Raw genomic sequence first — 22,444 nt, 5'->3', positions numbered from 1 at the left:
TTTAAAAATAAGTGTGAGTTTCTCCAAAAATCTGAATGGAATTTTAGCTTAAACCTTCCTTTAAAAGGTAACTATGGATTAGCACAATAACCCTATTAATGACCATCAAACATGGGAGTGTAACATGCATTGGGTTAACCGATCCACAATAATTAAGTCGGTGGCGTGTAGAAAAGAACTTATCCTTACAAGACACTTGCAGATTAACATATCATGAGTCATTCATGAAGAGTAAATTATACCCACATAGATTTTAATAAAAGAGAATGGAGACTGACAAAATACCAACGTTATAAATTAATATCTTTTAAAGTTTATAGGTGCCTGAAGCATTTTCTCTAAGTCAGCAGCCCACCATTTTTGGCTGGTTTGGTAGCCAGCAAAATTAGTGGTTGCCAGAACTCTTCTCATCTTCCAGTGGGGGAAGAAAGCTTATTTCTAATGGAATAGTGACCTTGGAGAGATGCTGTAAGGCTTTAGGAGTACTGCATTACTGTGAGAACGTTTTCCCAGCCCCCTCTCCAGCTTACAGAAGGCTGAAGCAGGTTTGCATCATGTTGCACTTTAGGCACTTGCAGCACCTTCAGAGCAGATTTGCAATTACAGATGTGATGGCCTAGACCCCCCCCCCACAAATCCCAGATGTTTTTTCAATCGTTCCAATGGAAACATTAAGAGATTTGGGGGGGGCAACTTCTATGTATCATTTCTCTTTTGGAATTAGTGAAATGTTAAGGCAAATTTTACTTAAAATTTGTAGTATGAATTTTTTTATGTACAACAATCTATAGCAGTCAGAATTAAAATTCCTGGGTATATACTGTAGCCACCCACAATACTAAAATGCAAGGTACATTTCTGCACTTAGAGGGCGCTAAATGAGAGGAGAATTCAGGGCCATTCCAACTACATGAAGCTCATCCTAACAGCAGCCATTCAGCAGCCTAACAACCTAACAGCAGCCATTCCACCAGGCTGCAGCTGAGAGACTTTTTGACTGATGGAGGGTAAAAATGCTTTAATAACATTACTTGTGAAACTGGTGCTTGCGTCTTCTAGTGACCTTCGATCTAATTTGGAGATACTAGAAGCAAGTATCCTACACCTGCTGTCCTTTTGACACTGGTTGCGTTTTTCACCTCACCCGATGGGCACATTATGTGTGCTTGCCTAGGAGCAAGCTCCACTAAACAGAGTAGATTTTACTTCTAAGTAAAAATGCAGAGGACTGCTCTGCAAATTTCATGCATTTGCCAAGTAGTTCCGTTTTATATGCTAAGTAATAAATTATATCTTTTAAGTTGTTATACCGGTAACATACATTTAGGTTTGATATGATTTCCCCCCCATAACTTCAAAACTTTTGGAAATTGTACATTTCAAAGTGCAAAATGGACTAGCCCAACATCTCTTGAGATTTTGTGGGCATAATTCCTCACACACTACTCTGTGTCTGCAAACATTTATGTGACTTAGGACAGAAATGCATGGACAAGCCCCAGCAGTTTCTGTTTGCACATACACCTGGCAGGTAGAGATCCAAGTCACCGGGTTTAATAGAGTGCAGTCATATTCTGTGGTTGTTCACCCAAATGTCACCAAAAAGCTCTGCTAGAGGGTATCTCAACCACTGTGAAGGAACTTTCATGAGAGGCAGAGAACTGTTGCCAAATGGGGAAGCAGATGATCTCCTATCCAGAAGCAACCTCATGCCACTTTGGACCTAAGCCATTGCCATGTATTTTATATAATTTTGTCTAAAACCTAAGACATGGTAAGCAAGTAAATTATTCTATCACCCAGATTAGAAAGTGTAATATTCTATATGGTATATCTACAATGTATCCAAAGCCAGAGAAAATTAAAAAATGAAACTAAGTGCACAAGCTTCCAAATAAAGCATTGACTAAATAATGGAATCTCTAAACTTGGTAGTTCTGAAGATATAAAGTTGGTGCAAACATAATGCTAATTAATTTCTGCCCTCTTCCATCAGTAATATTTTGGATCAACTAGAACGTTTTCAATACAGATAACCTGGAGTGCAACTCCTTATTTACAGTTGCCGAGCATTGGACTGGACCACGAAATTGATTTAACATGTCTGACTTCATATATGTCTTCTCTGAACTGCAAATTCTTTTACACAATGGTACATTTTTTCTAACCCTTTCATATTTAAATACAGTATTATTAATATATAAGGTCTGGAATGGTTGTAGAACGGAAACATAACTATAGAGTAGCACTACACCACAGCCAAACTGATCATTATAAAGCTCTATTACTCTTTAAAAATATATTTGACCAAAAAAATAAAAAAATGAGGTAATGTGTTTAGCTTCCTTATTTCTTGTTCATAAGTAATAGCTAGAATATTTACTTGAAATCATTTAGTATGTAAAATGCTGTCTTCTCGTCTCAGTGTACCACATCAACGAGTCAAAACTTAATACAAAAACACAATTTCCTGCATATTTTGGGATGTAACCAATGCTGTAATTCCACTAGCACAAATAATGTTGCACCAGGGGAAACCAAGTTCCAAACTATGCACAAGAGGAGAAATCCAACTGAAGTTCTGCTTGCGCAACCACTTGCAAATCTCAGGCTTACAAAGTAGTCCACTAGCACTTGTGCAATGGGAAAAGGCAGCTCAGCAATTTCTTCCAGTAACAATATGTTGGATTTAGGCCATTACAATCAAATTGGAAAAGATTCCTGAACTTATTTGCTCAGAAATGTGAATTCTAATTAATTGTTTAATATAAAATGGAGGATACAGCACACTAGAAGAAAACTAGTCACTTGCTGGTGTATCTTATGGGATAGGGCTAAGAATAAGATTAAGGCCAAGTGTTGTAAAAAATACAAATAATGCAAAACTGTTTTGAAAGCTTTGTTTGCTCACCATTTTGAAACAAAGTTCAAAATGCAAGACTGAAATTAAGCAATTTCCACAATCAAACTGTAAGCCTTTGCAGATGAATTTGTGTGTTATCCTGTAGCAGCTGGCAAGCTTCTTACATGCTTCATCATCCAAATTTCAATGTCCACTGTAGTGACTAATGTACTTCTGATTCTAATTGTAGAGTACGTCTGATGGCGAAATCCAGAATTGTTTTAAACTTCTCATAAGACTTTGTTATTGGAAGCTCTAAACAGTTAAGGTGTCTCTTTCTGATGGGGTATTTTATATGCAGAAACTTAACTGAAGGCTCAGGATCAAAGCCAATGGGTGGAATATTGCGGATGCCAGTTGCAAACACTAAGATGTCCTCCAGAGTTACAGCTGATTCACCACCTGGACCAAGAAATATGAAGAATTTTCATTAACTGCAAAGAGATTATACAAGATGTTCCACAATATCTAAGGTCCTCCTCCGGGTGCCTATTCCAAGGGAAGCTTGGAGGATGTCAACAAGGGAGAGGGCCTTTTCAGTGGAAGTCCCCCAATTATAGAATGATCTCCCCAATGAGGCTCGCCTGGTGCCAACATTATCTTTTCGGAGCCAGGTCAAGACTTTTATCTTTCCCTTGGCATTTAACAGCATATGCTGAGTTTTTTCTTAACTGACTCCAGAATAGTTGTTTTAAATGGATATTGTTTTTCTGCTTTTTATGGTTTTAAATTCTGTATATTTGTTTTTAATGTTCACTGTTTTTAATCTTTGTAAACCACCACACTGAAGGCTCTGGTGGACTCCAATCAGACAATAGTCCATGTGGAACCACCAGGAGCATGCCCTCAGATGACCTCAGTGACTGGACAGGTTGATAGGAGAGAAGGCTCTTTCTCAAATATCCTGGTCCCAAGTTGTTTAGGGCTTTGTACACAAGTACAAGAACCTTGAACCTGGCCCGGTAGCGAATAGGCAGCCAGTGCAGTTCTCTCAGCAAAGGAGTTACATGCTGGAAAGGGGCAGCTCCAGACAACAGCTGAGCTGCTGCATTCTGCACTAGCTCCAGTTTCTGGAGCAGCTTTAAAGGCAGCCCCACATAGAGCTCATTGCAGTAATCCAACCTTGAGGTTACCAATGCCTGTACAACCGTGGCCAAGCTATCTCTGTCCAGGAGAGGCCATAGCTGGCGAATAAGCCAAAGCTGGTAAAAGGCACTTGAGCCTCAGCGACGGAGACGGATCTAGGAGTACCCCCAAACTACAAACCTGATTTTTCAGAGGGAGTGCAACCCCATCCAGAACAGGCAATGAGCCTATCTCCCGGACTCGGGAACCACTCACCCACAGCTTCCGTCTCGCCAGGATTTAGTTTCAGATTACTGGCCTTCATCCAACCCATTACTGAGTCTAGGACCTGTACAGCCTCACCTAATTCTGTTCCCAAGATCTGCCTAACAACAGATTGTGCCTGCTGCTGGTGTTCTAACCCATTTGACACCTGACTACCCCTTCCTTCTACCTTCGGTGATATACTCTGCAAAGGTGCAAACTTGCTTCCGCTTGCACGTGTCTAATTGTTGGAGCGACCTTGAGCAAATTTGTTTTCCTGCCACATTCAGCTGTGTCTCCAGCTCTAAATCAGCTCCCCACTCCGACAGTGTTCCCAAATGGTTCAGGTGTTGGATAAAACTTCACTTGGAATGGCAAGCCAGCAAAGCTTTGGAATTCTGGGCAAGGAATAGGTACTGGGGGGGGGGGAGCGGGGAGGCGATACGAATGGGAAGGGAAGCAAATGGGTTGTTTCACGTGTGGTTAAATCCTCACCTTCCACAAAAAAGCAAAGTCATACATTTATCCAGTGGTGCATCTGGTGGTTCCCCATAAGGGGAACCTGTGTATTAAATTTCATCTCATTTCTTCAAACTTACAAGGAGTTAGAGCCCCCCCTTTGTTGATAAGGACAAGAAAAGGGGACCCTGCAAAGGCTTGGAAATCAGGGTAGTGGGTAGGAGTGGGAAGGAAGGCCTTGGAAATTGGGGTGATACAAAAAGGGATGGTGGGGGGTGAAGGTCCCTGATTTCCAAGGGTAAAGATTGAAACAGGATTGAGAATTAGGGGAATTGGCAGAGGTAGAAGATGTCCCTAGGGAGAAGCAGACCAATCAGAAACAGCAGAGCAAGAGATGGCAGGATATGGTTTCCATTGCAAAGGAAGCAAGAAAAACTGCCTGGCCTGGGCAGGAGGACTACAGGGGGAGTGAAATGAACTACGCAGTGTAGCCTGTTTGTCAGATCAAAGCACGCACATTCCAGATTCCCAGTTCAGTTTCAGTGCTTACTATCTGTCTCCTGCAAGTAACCCATCCAGAAATCGAGACTTCTGGCTTTGTCTGCTCCTGGTAAACAGTGGATTGTAAAGAGATCACCAAGAAGTTTTGCTGAAAGTTTCTCAGGCTTGTCACATAATACGCTACAAAACGCATCTGGATTCATCTGCATTTTTTCCAAAACACCAAGCGTTTTCAAACCTTGCCTAAAGCTGGGAAAAACACGCACAGAAAGTAAGTATTATGTGTTTTTACTTTAAAAAAATAAAACTCATTTTCCTCATAGATGCTGTCAAAACTTATTTTTCATATCATAAATACTCCCTTTAACTTTCTAAAAGCAAGCATTCCTGCATTTGCTGGAATGATTAAAATTCATTTTACTGACACATTCCTGTGTTTGGATAAGCTTCAGGAGCTAGCCAGAATACCTTTGCTGGAACTACTACTGACTCCTGATCTTTCTAATTATAGTTTTTTCAAATTTATTGAAAATTCTCCTGGAAGCAACTCACAACAATGAAACAAAGATGCAGAGTCCCCTCCCTCGGGCTGCTTCTTGTAGACTGTTGACATTGTCGCAGATGAAACTCTATTTTAGGTGCTCATCCAACAACTCAGTTATTCAAGACAGTTTCAAATCTTCCTTAAGCATTTTGAATAGTAGATAGTAGTATACTGTTTCATGCAACATTGTACTTCAGTTTTATATCTTCAAAACAAATAAATTAAGAGGAGAAAGCAGTGTGGTGAAAACCACCACTGGGAGAACACATGGAAAACATAGTATGTAAATTATACATGCAGAACATCAGTTACACAATTTCTATGTGAAGTGGTGAAATTGTTCTGGACTATAAAATGAAAAAGGTATACTAATGGTTTTTTTTTACAGCAAACAAACCTTTCAAAAGGTAAAAGAGTTCTCTTGATGACATGATAATTTAATATTTCATTCACCAACATATCCTTATCACACAGAGTTGTTACTGGTTTCAAACATCCAACAGTAGTGAGATATTCAGAGAAATCACTTATTGCTGATTCTAAACTTCTCGGACTTGTTGAAGATTTTATCTAGAGAAGGGAACAAAACATCAATTATTTTATTTGCTGAATATATGAACCTTCTACTTCCTACTTGTTTTGGATCTTACGTCTGATCACCTTTGCATGACCAATAGTTTGGTATATATGTTATTCCATCAGTTCATTTCTAGATCAATACTCACCCCTAGAGTGCTACATAGGGGTACAGAAACTTACCCTCTCTATTGCCTGCAAAACATCCACATCTGTAACATCTTCTACAGTTGGTTTCACATTCTCTGTGCCATAGACGAGGCAATTAAACAAGGTTTTGGAGAAGAAGCTAGGAGATGGGCCTCCATGAACCAGAGAAACTGCAATCATTTTGCCAGCTTCATAGTATAAATTATCTTTATGAGCTGTAGGTACAAATAAAAAAAAATACTATTGGAATGAAGACCAAATGATCTAACCAAAAGACCATCCAGTCCACTATTCAAAGGCCACCAGCCACATACCACTGGAAGCTGACAAGCAGGGCATGAAGCCAAGAGCCCCCACCCCCGTTTCTCCTGAGCATCTGGTGCTCAGAAGCATTCTACCTCTCAACATGGAGGTACCATTTAGCTATATTGGTAAATAGCCATGAACTACCGATCTTACATGAATTTGTTTAATTCTATTCTAAAGCTATTTTTCTAAACTATCACATCTTGTGGTAGCAAATTCCTTAACCTAATTATGTATTGATGGAATATTAAAGGACTGTGCTGGAAGTTTCTGCTACAGCACAAGGACTTCACTGGCAACTTTTCCTACTCTACAGACCCATCCCCACCATCATGAAAAGCTGTTCTTGAAAGCTTGGGAGCTATTCTATCCACTACTACGATAAAACTTTTAGCTTGGTAGCCAGGCACGACAATCTCAAATGTATCAAATAGACGTGTTCAATTTTCCTCTAGGAATGGACACATTTACTTTTCTTGTAGTACATACAACTACCAGTTGCTCTAAAGACCAGTGCTAGTGTGATGCAGCTGATTGGGATGCTCTGGAGATAAAATGGAGTACGACATGTACACAACCCTGAACACATTGGAGAATGTAGAAGGGAGAAAGAAACAAGGCCTCTCCTCTCCAAAATATATTTCAAATATATGCAGTTTAGGCCTACCTTGAGAATCAAAAGACAAATTCTTTGATAAACTGCCTTCAAAGAGTGGTGAGTTCTGAAGGTGAAGCATCAGTAATAGAAAAAAATCTTCCTTTGTTGAATGACAGATATCCATCTCTGATTTAGTCCTGCAGTTTATGTATTTTATTTCGAGAGTATTGGCAGGATTGAAGTTCCGCTTCTGAAATCCCTTTAAAGCACTATCCCAGATGTTTTGTCTACTGATATTCAGTCTTGTTGGTTTAGTATTGATTTGTGATCTTAGTTCCCTCAGAATATTGGAGACCTCTCTTTTCTGCACTCCAAGTTGCCTACACAATATAAAATGACTGCTTTGATTAGCAAAAGCATCTATTTAGGTATGTACAGCAATAGTTCTCAATCTGTATAACCATCTGCCATGTAACCTGTGGTTGCTTAAATTTTAGAATAAATCAGCATTAGTAATTAGTTCACTAAAATTTTAAACTGCTTAAAACCCAACAATTTTGCAGTATGAGTAAAGTTATTTAATACTTGTAACATTTCACTTATTTTAAAATGTGAAAGCACAAAGGCTCTTCCTCACTGCAATGAAACTTGAAATCAGGGTAACATGAAAGATTGCTGATAGTTGGTGCTGTCTTACTTTTCAGACACATTTAATACCATGTTCCCCATTGAGATATCAATAGTGGCTGGATCCTGAGTTTCCTCCTGCTGGTGGGAGCAAACTGAGTGGAGTTCCATTCATGGACACCTCCATTTAAAGCCCCTTGTGCCCTCGGATGGTCTGCTCCAGAGGGCTGGGGATCCCTCTTGAACAGTGTGTGAGGGCTGAAGAGGGAATTGGTGAAAACTGTGTCACTCCTTCCATTGGTAAGAATCACCTCTGGGTCTTGGACCCAGATGTTGTTTCATGGTTGGAAAAATTAGCTAGTTCCATGAGCTTAATGTTTTACACATGGTTACTACCATCCCAGCATAACAACTGCCTTTGAAACTAAAGTGTAGGGATTCCAAAGTAGTTTGAGATATGATATGGAAACTAGCCCAGTTTCCCTCTTTCTGAACTCAATCATCTATCATAAAATATAAATGCTTGCTGTTTACTAACTTACATTTTTCTTAGTGACAGATTCCTCACTGAAGGACTGATCAAAGGGGATGGGGATATTAATCTATTATTGGAAGAGGGGAGATCCATTTGTGAACACTGAGTAAAGCCACTGGGGCATATAATCTTTGGGGACCTGAAGAAGAAAAAACAAGAACAATTTTAGATTCCACTTATGAAAGTTAGAAAAGTGCCTCTCTAAATTAAAAACTGCAAATGTATATGCCCACATACAAGCATACCAAAACATTTTAAAGTCCTCACTCAAAAGTTTCTATCTCCAACACAGAAGGCACAAGAAGTCCATAGATAATGGCATTTTTACAAAAGAGTACTTCTAGATTTAATAATAGGCAAAAGATCTACCAGGTAGCTACATATTGCCATATTAAGAATTATGGATTGGAATATAACTCAGCTCAGTTGAAATCAATGGGATTTGTACAGTGACCTTAAATAAATGACATGTAAGTGTACTTTTTGTTAAAGGCTGGTTATTTATTTATTTTAGGCCATGCTTCAAAGATTCTTTAGGCATGGTGCAAGGGCTAGTTCTGCCCCCACCCCCTACCCTTCCCAATGGCAGACTGCTTCTGAAGTTCCTGATTTGAGGAACAGCTGATTGGATGGCACGGAGATCTGTTTCAAGGAGGCTCTGAAGCATGTGCGGAATTCGCCATTTAGCTCTTGGATCAAAGTTTTTGTGTTTAGGATCAAGCTATAATTTGGCAAAGACCATGTTCCACACATCATGCTAAGCCATGGTTTACTACAATGTGAATGAACCTCTCACTTCTCTAGGAAAAAGCATCTAGAGAAGTGAAGGCCCAGAAAAAAACCAGAAAAATTCAGAAAAAAAACGTCCTCCCGTTCTTTCCGTTCTTTCCCCCCCAAATTGGAAAAAATGAAGAAAAAATGGATGGTGGAATGTTTTATTTTAGCAGGGTGAATAAAATGTTTAAGACAAGGTGTTCATATATATTTACTTCTCCAAATAATTTCAAAAAACTACGTACAGTACCAAATAATTACAATTTCTGTGCACCAAGGACAAGCAAGTCCTAGGTTGTAAACTGGGACTACAACTCTCAAATGCAACAGCAAGATGCATTTCTGCCTCTAGGGGGCACTGCCATTGAATCAGAGACTGAAGCTGATAGCTATAGCTCAGAAAGTGGGTCTGATTATATTTCATGTATATTCATTGAATCTTGGTCCCCTCTTTCCTCAGTTCTTTTTATGGGAATGGATGTTTTATGTCTGCTTGACACCGTAGAGGACTAACGGAGACATAAATAATTTTCTTTGTTACTAATGTTGATGGTTTCTTATTTGTTTTTAATTGTTTTTTGCCTGCTCCTCATAAACTGGCAAAACTAAAGAGGTTCAGGGGCTTGTAGCACCATTTGTTACCAAAAAGAGTAAAAATTTTAAAAAGTAAATTCAATTCATAATAATTGCTTGAATACACTGTACTTTTAATATACCAAATGAAATAATTTTATGCGAAACCAACTTGTACATATACATTTTATGTTCCTAAAGTAACAAAATGACTTTCCATCTGTAAAATGGGCTAATATTGCATTTTTTCAATTTTTCCAAAAAATCCTGTTTCATTTAAACCACAGTTAGTTGGATTCGCACAGGAATGAGCGTATGTACTGCCTCCTGCCAACTCTCTACTTTGCATTCAGTTTCTCAAACAATCCAGGAATGCCTTCACTCCTGGGTTGTTTGTTGCATTGTCCTAACTCAGAACTCCAGGTCATTGAAGGACAAACAATCCAGAATTTTAATCCAACAATAAAACATGGGCTCAAAGTCTGTTTTTTTGTCCCTTAAAGTGTTCCGGTTTCAGGAGTTGGGGTACTCCTGAATTGTTTGAGAAACTGGATGCAAAATGGAAGTGGCCAGTGGGTGGGAGGCAGTGAGCTCACTTGCTTCTGCATGGCCCTGACAATCCATGGGTTAAACACCCCATTAATTGCAATTATATGCAAACCAGGTCACTGTGTTCCCATGCAATGGGGGGAAAAAAATCACATACCTGATGAGAAAACCAAGATGGGATCCAGGAGACTGTCTAGGGCATTTGGGTGATGGCTCTTCCAGCAAACCGTCTCCGATATCTGTTTTTTCAGACATACTCAAAGAACGCTTTCGCCATTTCTGGCAGTTTCCTGTATAATGAAATTCATACAATTGTCTCATAAAACAGTAACAAACTTCAGTAAATTCAGATATTATGAACAGTAGTTTCATACCATTTGATTTGGCAAGGATGGTTCTACATTCTATGCATTCCCAATTTTGCTCCCAACTTGTTAGTGAGGAACAAGCCAAATGAGTTCCACTGGAACCGCAGTACTGACAGCGCTTTATTTCCCATTTGCTAAAAGGAAACAAAAATGTATTTTAAATTTAACCCTTTAATAAGTTAAACGTAATGTAGCTAGTTAGTTGTACAACCGTCACATCAGTTGCATTGTGTAACAAAATGGGAGGCAGGGGTGCAGGATTATTTTGTATTTAATATTTTTGACCAATCTTTCTATCACAAAGGCTTTCTAAGATGGCTAACAATAATAATCAAAATATAATAGAATACACACGCACACACACACACACACACACACACACACGAAACAGAACACAAGACAGCCAGAAAAATCCACAGCAGCAAAAATGTTAGGTTGGATTCAAAGGTTCTGTTTGTGAAAGTGTCCCTCCCCATGCACAGCACCTTTAATCGAACCCAATGGTAACTCAACCCTACAGATAATGGGTTAAATCCAATGCTGTGCTAGTGGACAGCCACTAGCAACAAGACTTCCTCCAGCTCTCTGCCCCTGCAGCTCCTAAAAACCATCTTAAAAACTGCTCCAGAGGGTTTCCCAGGCCTTCAGAGATTGAGGGAGTGTGTGTGTGGAATCTCCCCCACTCAATTCTGCTGATAGAACTGTTTACATCAGTGAAACAAGTATTGAATCCAACCCATTCTATGTTGTCCCTAAAAGCCTTCTGGAAAAGCCATATTTTCACTAATTGACAGAAGGCAAATAATGAAGAAGCTATCACAATTAGAAGACCCTGTTTTACCTACTCACCCACTAAATTTCAAAAGGCAGAAGGATATGGTCCAGGGCTTCTAATGTTGATCTGAGTGTATGGATAGATATAAGCTTGCCTGTTTATCTTGGGCAGGAGAACAGAATGCCCCAATGTCATCCAGTCCCCAGCCAAAGCACTGGTTGGAGTTCTTCCAACTGGTGTTTCAATCAGGGCCCTGGCTTTGCTGCCTGCAGACTTTTCCTGCCTGCAGGAGGCACCTTGGTCTGGTTGGCTTCACCTGCCCCATACATTTCCCCTATTGATGCAGGCCAGGCAAGCCACTTAGTGTACCATTCATCCTCCCAATTAGGGTAAAGCACTAAGGTGAATCCCTGCTGTTATCTCTGATCACTGATCCAAGATAACTGGGATTCACCTCTCCGTTAGCCTTCCAGGGGCAAGAATTAGCAGAAGGGCCTCACACAAGGCCCTGCAAGAGGAAGAGTCTCCATCTCTCCTCTTGAGTTTTGGATTTTTAAGCAATACTATGGATTTGGCATTCTAAAAGCAAATTATATTGGAACAGTGTTTACTTGAAACACTTGGTGCCCAAGAAGCTGCAATCATCATCATCATCATCATCATCATCATCATCATCATCATCATCTTATTACTGCAAACAGAAAACAAAACAACCCACCAGGTAACTGAAATTAAAAGTCATTCATTTCTTTGGCTTAGTATAGCGCCACCATGACCAACTTACTTTGTTTTTAAATTAAATTAATTGTTGACAGAATGTACTACAGCTACATTCCAAAAAGCTACGAGTGTGGTCAACATGTTTGATTACAAGAACTGCATATATTAATACCTATCAGACTTATTGTAGTCTCTTCCATTTTTGCAGAGGCATCTTTTGATATCGCAGTGTTGGTAACACTGAAGAAGGTCTTGGTATGCATTCTCTTCCAGTTCCCAGGAGGCATCTCTGGAAGCATTTGAACATTTATTAGACAATTTTAATCCCCTAGCTTAACTTTTCTTGTTAAAATAGTCATATATACCCAGAGTGGCTAGCCACAAAGTCATACAATATAATCTTAAAAATATAAACAGTATTTTGTGAAGTACTTACTTTTCTGGAACATGGATACCCATTCTCAACATTTCATTCTGAAATTTCTCTTTATTATTACATACTGGGCATCGGAAAAAAAATACTCCTGCACTCAGAGCTTGACACTGGATCCAAAAAGAGAAAGAAAATAGAATGATCAGCATTTCTGTTTTATTCCGGAGACAGGGAGGCTATTGAATGTCTCTGAAGATTAGTACCTATGACGATAACAAATTCTTTAGTTATCAAGCTTGTAAAATTGGAGGCATCCTTTCACGTTTACAAATGCTTACTAAATCTGATTTTGTAAGGCTTCTCATACAAAACACATTCTCCCCACATGCCATTACCTCTTTGCATAGTCCCACATCGACAGTAGCCATGGCTAAAGAGTGATACAATACTGTACTGAATAAAATGAAACTCTTGCATTAAGCTAAACTACTGTCTATTTCATCAGTTTACTGCATGCTTCTTTTTAGTATTAAAATGGAGCACTACTATTATGGCATTCCAAACATACCTGCAAACAGTCTCTATGAAACCAAGCATTTTTACAGCATGGACTTGCCAAAATGTTGTACGATGGTGCATGTTCAACCAACTCCAAACATATTGTACATTGTGAAGATCCTTTTGAGTTGGAGGGACGTTTTTGAGTGGGTCGGTGTTTCCAACAATATGACCTTAAATATATAATCATACCTCTTTAAAAGCATACTACTCAGTTAAAAATCTAAAAATCGGAGCGATACATCAAAACTTTTCTAGGTTCAAACCCATAAAGAGACTTATGGCACCTTAAAACTAACATTTCTATTTGACAAAAGCTTTTGTGTACCAGAATCCATTTCATTACATGCACAAAGTAGTGGCCACCTAAACAAGTAGGTATATATAACTTGGGTACAGAGGAAAAAAGTGAGGGGGAAATAACTTTTTTTTTAAATAAGGCAAATGAGCAAACCCACCAAGCAATGCATGAGCTAAATGTGTCAATTATAAGAGCACTAAATAACAAATCAAATCTTCCTGCACTAACAGATTTATTAAACAAAAACACTTTAATAGGCAAAACATGGCACAATTGTGAAATACAGATGAAATGTTCAGTCAGAAAACATCCAAGTGTAGGGTAGAACTAAAAGAAAGTAAGAATGTCATTCAAGAGCTATAGCAGCAAGGAATAATTCACTTCCTTGTTGGCCAAATGTAATGTGGAGTTCCTTTGGCATTTGCAGTTTTTAAAAAAATAAAATAAAAATACTAAAAGTGTTATGAACAAAAACTTACGGAAAATTTCCTCTGAATTGGAAAATGCATCCTCTCTCTATCCCACAAGGATAGTGGTAGCTTCGTTTGCATCTAGATACCACACAACCAATTGAAGCACCTTTTCTCTTACAGATAGTACATTTCTAGAAAGAAACAAATACATTAAGCTAAAGGACACCAGCCACCTGCTCATCGATTTCTTTATTAATGCTTATTTTAAGCTCTACATTCTCTTCAAGATTTAAAATATATATAGAAGCGAACAGTTATTTTACATCCAATTTTTTTATTAAGAAAAATGCATACTGGGCTGTACTGCAAAATAATTCATTTTTACCAACCAAAACACAACCAGACCTTTTCATTTATTATCAAAAGACTTGGGGTACTATAAACTATAGGAAATTATGAAATATCAGGGATGTGGGAAATTTCTTTCAGCACTTAATTCTCATACAAATCCCTGAATTTCCATAATAGTCACACCTTCCTATAGTTCAGTTTTCTATATTGCAAAGGAAGAGTAAATTGCCTAACTTTTGTCTCACCTTTAATTGGTTAATTGTGAAATCAAATAATCCCATAGTCTGCATAGCCATTCATTCAGAATGGTTTGTTATCTCCAAGATTTTTATACAGAACTCTTTCTGCTATGATCATAGAAAATACTGGTTTCCCATTTTTTAATTAAATCATTTCATGTAACTGGAAATATTAAAAATTCAGTCTAAGTACCCGAACATCTTACTAATGACTCCAGCTATACACCTTAGCATTTCTATCATTTGTGGAGGAAGTGTCAATTTACAGAAATATCCAACACATTTTGGACGTTTCTAGCACCAGTTTAGAGTTCCAATTAATTTAACTTACCAATCATTAGCACAATTATTTTTACACAGCTAGTCCCACAGATCATCTGAGAAGTGAGGTTTGGCTTTTCCTTCAAGCAAAAAAGCTTAGTTTACTACAACTGTCTTTTTTAATCCCCTGCAATTTCCCCCAGTACTAATGAAATTGATAAAAAGTTACTGCTAAACTATATAGAATTCCTTTATCCAAAACAATTTCTCCAACACCTGCTTCTGATACTAGAGCAAGATTGCAGCCTTACTGAGTAAGCATTTGCAAAAAAAAAAAAAAGCAAGCCCCTTAATCATTACTTTTTTGAGTATATTGTATTGACATATTTAGTCAAGTCAACATTCAAGGTATGGCCTTACCAGTCTTGCAGCTCGATTAATTTCTTTTTGGATGTCTTCAGGTAAAAAACCATAGAAACCTTCTTCATCTTCACCTCTCTGCCAAATCCCACTTGACATTAACTATGATGAAACAAATGGCTTACTGACAACTAACACAATATTTGGGCACTATTCAATCTTGCCCAGGTGCTAGTGGAACCCACCGTTTGTGGGGGATTTAATGCTTTGGTTAAGATAAACTTGACATGCTAGATTGTCTAGGATATTTAATGAGGATGGAGAGTGATAAAATAATAAATAAATATTAATTCAGAATCGCTAGTTCTCTTTACACTTGGTGACAGATGCAACTCAAATATTTCCTCAGAAGCAAGTCCAGCCGAGTCCAGTTGGGCTCACTTTCAATTAAAGGAGCTTGGCTATTTGGCGGTATAAAAAGGCAATAAATAAATAAATAAATAGGAGTGCAGCCTTACTCTAGCATATTTAAATTCCTCACACGATGAGGTGCCATCTTAAAGTAAGATTAAACTCTTTACTCTATATATAGGTCATACAGAGTTTTCTTTTTCAGAAATCACTTTCATACAAGATTTGTCTTTTTTTAACTATAAAAATACCAGCATAACAATTCTGAATACAAAGCTTATACATGTATAGCTTCAAACACATGACACATGCAACGTCATCTTAAGTCAAGGGTTCTAAGCAGAGCAAAAACTATTGTTAGTTTAAAGCTCATTAAGATGGTTTACAAGCAACGTATTTGGGGTAGCTGATCCAAAAGGATAGCTGCCACTGTTGCATGTTCAAGTCTCATTTATTTACTCTTTGGAGGATATTAAACTAGTTTGTTTTTACTTCATTTATATCCTATTAAGATAGATTCCTAAGAATACATTCTTATTCTTAAATCAACTTATGTCTAAGAACTATCACATAAATTAGTGTAACATACATATAAAAATTCCAGAATCTCATGACGTTACTGGTGTTCCTGTGATTCAACAATTCTTAGATTTCATTCTGTCTTGCTATTATGTGTTCTGAAAACACGTCTTTTGTATTTATGATTTGAGGTCTGTCCTAATTACCTTATTTTATTTATTTATTTATTTATTTAAGGATTTTTATGCCGCCATTCAGCCAAAAAAGGCTCTCACGGCGGCTTACAAAAGTATTTCTTGACAGTCCCTGCCCACAGGCTTACAATCTAAAAGACATGACACAAAAGGAAAGGGGATTGGGAAGGAGGAGGAGGAGGGGGAAAAGGAAAGCAAATTCAGGCACTACAATCTTAGTTGGAAAGTTCAGCAGTTGCAGGTGACAGCAGGAGGGAGGGGTGCTCTCAGCTGGAGCTGGACCCAGGCACGGTGGAGAGGTGCCTGGCTGCTGCTTTCTCCCTCACTGGTGGCCTCTGCAGAGACAATCTAACCTTATCTAACTACATTCCTGTTTTTATGTTTTTACGATTTTGCAATGATAATGTCAATATAAATCTAATATGGGCACTGACCCCATGGTGCCCAAAGTGCAAAACATGGTACCTATTGTTTGGATACATTTTTTATCAATAAACAGTATCAATGAGCCAATCATCAATTACTAATAGTCTGGCACTTCTTTTTTCCCATCTGGGAAACCTCAAAGATAAGGGGAAAAATATTCTTGTACCAAGACTCTGAGTTGAGTTGTATCGGGCTTTTGAATTCCATATTTTAACCCAGAATTCTCTTGGAGGAATCTAATTGAATTTCCTAATTTTACAGCAGGGGCAAGGTGCAGTAAATGTAGAAGATTCACTTGATTTGCAATACTGTCAACATTTACTGCCAAACTCAAATTACATTTCATTTTTGAGCTCGTTGCTTCTACTTGTGTATATTTGTTGGCACCAAGCTCCTACTCACCTCCATTTTGTTCCCACACTCCCATTTTATTTGTGATGGCTAGCTGGCAAGAGCTAGCTATCCAAGATCACCACCCTGTACTGGCATGGAAAAAAGCCACCTTAACTTTCTGCCTATTGAGCTATGGGATTTTGGGGTGCCAAGAATGAATAAGCAGAAGCAAGTCTGTTTTGTTAACAAGCCAGGATCATAAACTACAATTTCATACTAACTTGTTTTTACAAATCATAGATTAAACTAACCAGTATTATCTCCCAGTTCAGATACAACAATAAACTCTGGCCTGTTTAATACAGGAAGTGGGATGCCTCTGGTCTCCTTTTTATGGCTATGCTGGAAGAGGAGAGGTAATGTGCAAGCCTGAGCCTTTTTTTGCTTATTTATTTAGAGTTGAACTATGTTTTAATGCTATATTCAAAACTGATTACAATTAAGAGAAATGATTCTGGTGATAAGCACAACACTGAGGACAAGAAATAGAGGTTCTCTCTTAAATCCGTGGATGAGACCTTGGTATATTTAAAAGTTGATTGCATCCTATCTATTGTCATGGAAAGTATACCTCTAATTCTTAATTAAAAGGAAAGCATATCTGGCATCACATTTTTATTCCAAATTATTTGGAGTTGTGAAACAGTTGATCCAGAAGTTTCTATAGCTAACTAGTTTTCCGATAGTCACCTAGTACTTTGAAGGTTTAGCAGGAAATACTTACCACACAGTAATAATGAACAGTGAGATTATAGTCCTCATAAGTTCTCTTTTCCCCATATTTTTCAGGACAATCATCAGCCCGTTGACAGAATTCGCAGGCTAAAATTAAATATATTAAGTACTATGACACTTACTATTGTTCCAATGCTTATCACAAAGCAAATTCTACTTAATGGAGAATGTAAATAAGAGCAAGATAAGCCGAAGAAGTCATATATAGAAGATTAAGCATTCTGTGTTTAAAATAACGTATTCTGCAGCCTGTGCCCAAATTCTGATACTAGAGTATTTTAAACATAAAAACATGCTTTAGTCTATTCAAAACTGAGAAATGGTTTCTCTACTACAAAAATGGGCAACTTCAGGGGTTCCAAGGGCTATTCCCCCCCCTACTAAGAACTAATTCATCAGCAAACTGCTACTTGTTTTCTTAAAAAGGAAAGTTGGCCCGTTTTTGGTGCTGCACTGCTGAAAAAGTTGGAGGAGTGGTGCTTGCAGTACACATGTTCTCCACTTCTACCTTACTATATCAAAAGTGATACTTTTAAAATAGAATGTTGCATGACCATTTGTACTTGGAGGACAGTTTGCATCCCCACTCTGACACATATGCCATTTGTGCCAATACGAGCAGCCTACTCGCATAGCCTTCAGCAGGAACAGAGTTGCTGAATCCCTTTATGGGAAGCACAGACAGGCCTTCCATTCAAGGAAATGACCAAGCACACATGGTTAATCAAGTGTCAAAAGAGACGGGCGGCACTATATGCAACTTTCCCCAACCAGGTGCCTGTGGACAACTCCCAGCATTTCTCCTGATGCTGGCTGGGGCTGATGTGAGTTGCAGTCAAAAATATTTGGAGGACACTAGGTTGGGGATGGCTGTCATAATGCATACCAAGGGACCACACTTCTTATTCTTTGGCAATCATTACATATTTCTAAATCTTTGTACTTAATCACAAAAATTAAGAAGTGTTGGTTCTATTGACACTCCCATCATGTACAGTACCACCAGGATTATTAACATGGGTGGGGCATTGATGATGCTAGGAAATAATTATACATTCTCTGAAGCCACTGTAACATGAATTTGAAGAAGTAAAACGGAGAAACATTAAATATGAAGTACTTTTTGCACAAATCCATGCTGGAATTTTGTTTAAAAGTTGCATTTTGAACTGAAGCATCAAACACACATTGTAAGAAGTACTTACGCAGGTTCTGAAGGCAGCCAATAATGTTATCACTCATCCTAGTGTTCTTGTTCCAACTGTGCAATATGGGGAGAAAAAATCAGTTGCAGAATGATTGATATTAATCTCTAATCTAGTAAACTACTTAATCTTCTCTCTTTCAGATTAAAAGTACAGAAGATAAAGAAATACTGCATTAACTATTCCTGATATGTAAGTCTCCATTGCCATATCAAATGTGGCCTCAGGTTTGTTTTTAATCAGTAGTTATTGGAGTCTTCCATTATCTTTAACAAGTACAGGTTACTGATATGAATAAATAAACAATTTTAGAATAAACTTGAAATTCAGAAAAGCAAATACATTATCTCTTTGGTGGTACAAAATTATCTGGAAGATAATAAGCTCCTGGTTGTTAGCTATTTTGTCTCTGCAAATTAGCTGAGAGTCCTGCTTTCAGTCTTCATAAAGGTAGGTAAGACGATAAGGGACAAGAGAAAAAAAATATAAAGAAAAAGGGAAGGAGGGGTGGGGAGGGGATGAGAAGGGACTTAAGTCTTATATCAACTGGACAGGCAAGCAGTCAGTTGAGATGATAAATCATAGAGGCTGTTGCTTTGGGTCAATTAGGTCACAAAGGCTGTTGCTCTGGGGTAATATAGTTGTCATCAAAGCACTCTAGAAAGAGATCTCATGTGCCAATAAGTTTAAGTAAGGTATTCCTTTTTATATATATCTCACCAATATCAGGTGGAAAGTTGGAATATCCAAGCCTGTAAAATTAGTCACTTAGCAATTAAGACCACATGTCCAAGTTGCACATCTTACTTATGACCCATGCAATTGGAAAGTAAATATCCTTTGAGCAGAGTTCTACTCATGGGAACTCTCAATTCAGGCCAATACTTTTCTTTAAAAACTTAAGCATTTCAGAGATGGTGTAAGCCTCAAGCCCAAACAAACAGATGATTACGCTGATTATAGCATCACCACATAATACAAACTAGGTTTGAGTTGGCTACTAGGGAATTTTAGTTTAATTCGTAGATCTCTGAAAGATAACAGGAATTCCCAGTTATTTGGGAATTGAGTAACTGTGTGATCATAACAATGTATCAATTCAAGTTTGTCGTAGAAAAAGATGACCCTCTATTTGAGTGACAGATTAGAGACTGACAATGTGTGCAATAATAGGATTTTGGCTGATCTGTCAGTGACCTTACTGCAACATAATAGTTGAGACTATTCAAAATACTCACAAAATTTAAAGCTGTTTTGCCCATATGTGGGTGAAATAAGAGAGCTCCAGTGTCTTCCACTTTGTTTGAAGTTGCTCATCAGTCTCTCTCCATCTAAGTACCTGGGAGATTAGAAAAGAATAACAATTGCTAGCTAGATCTTGAAAGTGAAATTCACTTCATTTGGTAGGTAAATAAAACATGACTAAGTGGTCTTTTACCAGCCTACACATGGTGACCATTAGCAAATTGTTCCTAAGTGTTCTAAAGCATCCATTGATGATAAGATTAATCAAGATTGTAAAAAAATGACGGGTTGTTTCAACTTCGGAATGGTAATTACAGTTAAAGGTACTTTGGCTGACACTGTACATTTCTTGTCTGAAGAAGCAAAAGAAAAGTCAAATATGGAAACCCCATGAAACCTAATGTCTTCCCAAATGTTCTATTAAACTAGCAGAAGGAAAAATAATGAGCATTTAAGGAATTTAGTAATTAGGCAAAACTGAATTGACATCAATACTTATGCTTGCTTAACTACCAAATATGGGGAGCTGATCCATCTGTTGAACTATGTCTGAATGTATTTGCTCTCCTTCACAAACTGCTATGTTGCAGAGCTCAAGCTTTGGACAACTTGTGTGAAGCATTATTTGAATTAGGGAACTGTCAATTGACACATGCTTTACCACAGCACCTCATTATCATTCACAATAAGACAAAATATGCAGTTGTTTATTTAAAAGAATTTATGGGCCGCCCTTCAATATAAGTATTTCCAGGCAGAGTCACAAATTAAAATAATAAACTGCATACAACCAACCATATCTGACAAATAGCAGATAAAAGCAGCACAAGATACAGGCCTGCGAAAATAAATTATTTGTCTGCTGCTTGAAAACTATCAAAGTGGGTACCATGCAAACCTCTCTAGAGGTAATATTCTACAAATAGAGCTTCACCACAAAGAAGGCCCTTTGCTACCTGTCCCATCCAGAAGAGGGCCTTCAAGGGTGACCCCAGTGTTTAGTTCATGTTATAACTGCTAAATGTAAGAAACCTTTTGGATTAGAGTGTACTGGCATCAGAACCCATTTCTTTGGGCAACAGAATTAGTTCTCAATACAAAAAAAAAAGATGATTCCCTCCCTTTTTTTGGGACTGATTTCAGATTGCACCTTAAATCATCTTTACCACTTTTGGTGCCACTAACAAGATATTCTTTTTCCAGCAACGTCCACTGACTTTTAAGATCCACAAATTTCAAGTACTTTAACAGTGATATCATCAGTACAGGTAGAATTTCCTGCACAAATAACCAAGGATTATGGAAGTTTAATACATCTAGGAACAAGATCTAAAAAGTACATATACAGAAGTAGGTGGGGGGAAATTACAACCTCAATTATATTCAATAATTTCTCCTATAGAAAAAGAAACTTGGGAGATTCTCTTCCAGTACAATCTTACACAAGTCCTAGTCAGAACTTACATTTAGAGTTACTATAAGTAAGTTACAATCAGTACGTTCCAGTATGCCTTTGTACACCAAGTGGTGGTGAACATAGGTGGGAGGGTGCTGTTGCACTTTTGTAAACCGCCCAGAGAGCTTCAGCTATGCGGCGGTATATAAATGTAATAAATAAATAAATAAATGTCCTGCTTGTGGGTTTCATAGAGCAGCTGGTTGGCCACTGTGCGTACAAAATGCTGGACTAGATGGACCCTTGGCCTGATCCAGCATGGCTCTTCTTATGTTCTGACAATTAGTTCAATGGAACTTATTCCTAGGTAAGCAAATACAGTACTGTAGCCTACCATTCCTAAATTCAACAACTGGGTATATAAGGGTTATGACCATGCATAGCCAAATAAATTTAGCAGAGTTTCTTTTTTCTGCACAAAACTACTGGCGTTGACAATTAACAAATGTCTATGTGTTCTAGAAACTTTATTCAAAATAATTCTGAAAAATGAGTACTTCCAGATTTTTGGTGCAACTAGGTCCTCCTAACCTTGCTAAGCAACCAAGATGGCATTTTTAATAAACATATTTACAGAGCAATCCTATGCCCCTAAACAGAGTCTGGGTGTAGGGGGAGAATAGGACAGTTCGGATTCCTTGATCTGAGGTTGGAGACAGTACTCTGACCTTGGACCCACAAGTCCAAACTCCCCACTCCCTCACAGCTGGTGAGACAG

General features: G+C 38.1%; 1 protein-coding gene across 1 annotated transcript; it reads right to left on the bottom strand.

Moving 5' to 3' along the window:
- Positions 1 to 2,886: 2,886 nt before the first annotated feature.
- G2E3 (G2/M-phase specific E3 ubiquitin protein ligase) lies at positions 2,887 to 17,895 on the bottom strand. The gene is made up of 13 exons (XM_063118891.1): positions 17,810 to 17,895; positions 15,203 to 15,304; positions 13,998 to 14,122; positions 13,228 to 13,390; positions 12,723 to 12,829; positions 12,459 to 12,575; positions 10,798 to 10,925; positions 10,581 to 10,713; positions 7,435 to 7,745; positions 6,495 to 6,676; positions 6,133 to 6,305; positions 5,241 to 5,440; positions 2,887 to 3,304 (listed from the first exon to the last, which is right to left on the bottom strand). The coding sequence occupies exons 2-13, from the start codon at positions 15,299 to 15,301 to the stop codon at positions 3,066 to 3,068; spliced, it is 1,977 nt and encodes a 658-aa protein (XP_062974961.1). The 5' UTR covers positions 15,302 to 15,304; positions 17,810 to 17,895; the 3' UTR covers positions 2,887 to 3,065.
- Between the last annotated feature and the right edge of the window lie 4,549 nt (positions 17,896 to 22,444).

Source organism: Elgaria multicarinata, chromosome 2 (genome assembly GCF_023053635.1).
Source record: "Elgaria multicarinata webbii isolate HBS135686 ecotype San Diego chromosome 2, rElgMul1.1.pri, whole genome shotgun sequence".
NCBI classification, from domain to species: domain Eukaryota; kingdom Metazoa; phylum Chordata; class Lepidosauria; order Squamata; family Anguidae; genus Elgaria; species Elgaria multicarinata.
The sequence above is the reverse complement of the archived record's forward strand: the minus strand, read 5'-3'. Positions and strand labels throughout refer to the sequence as shown.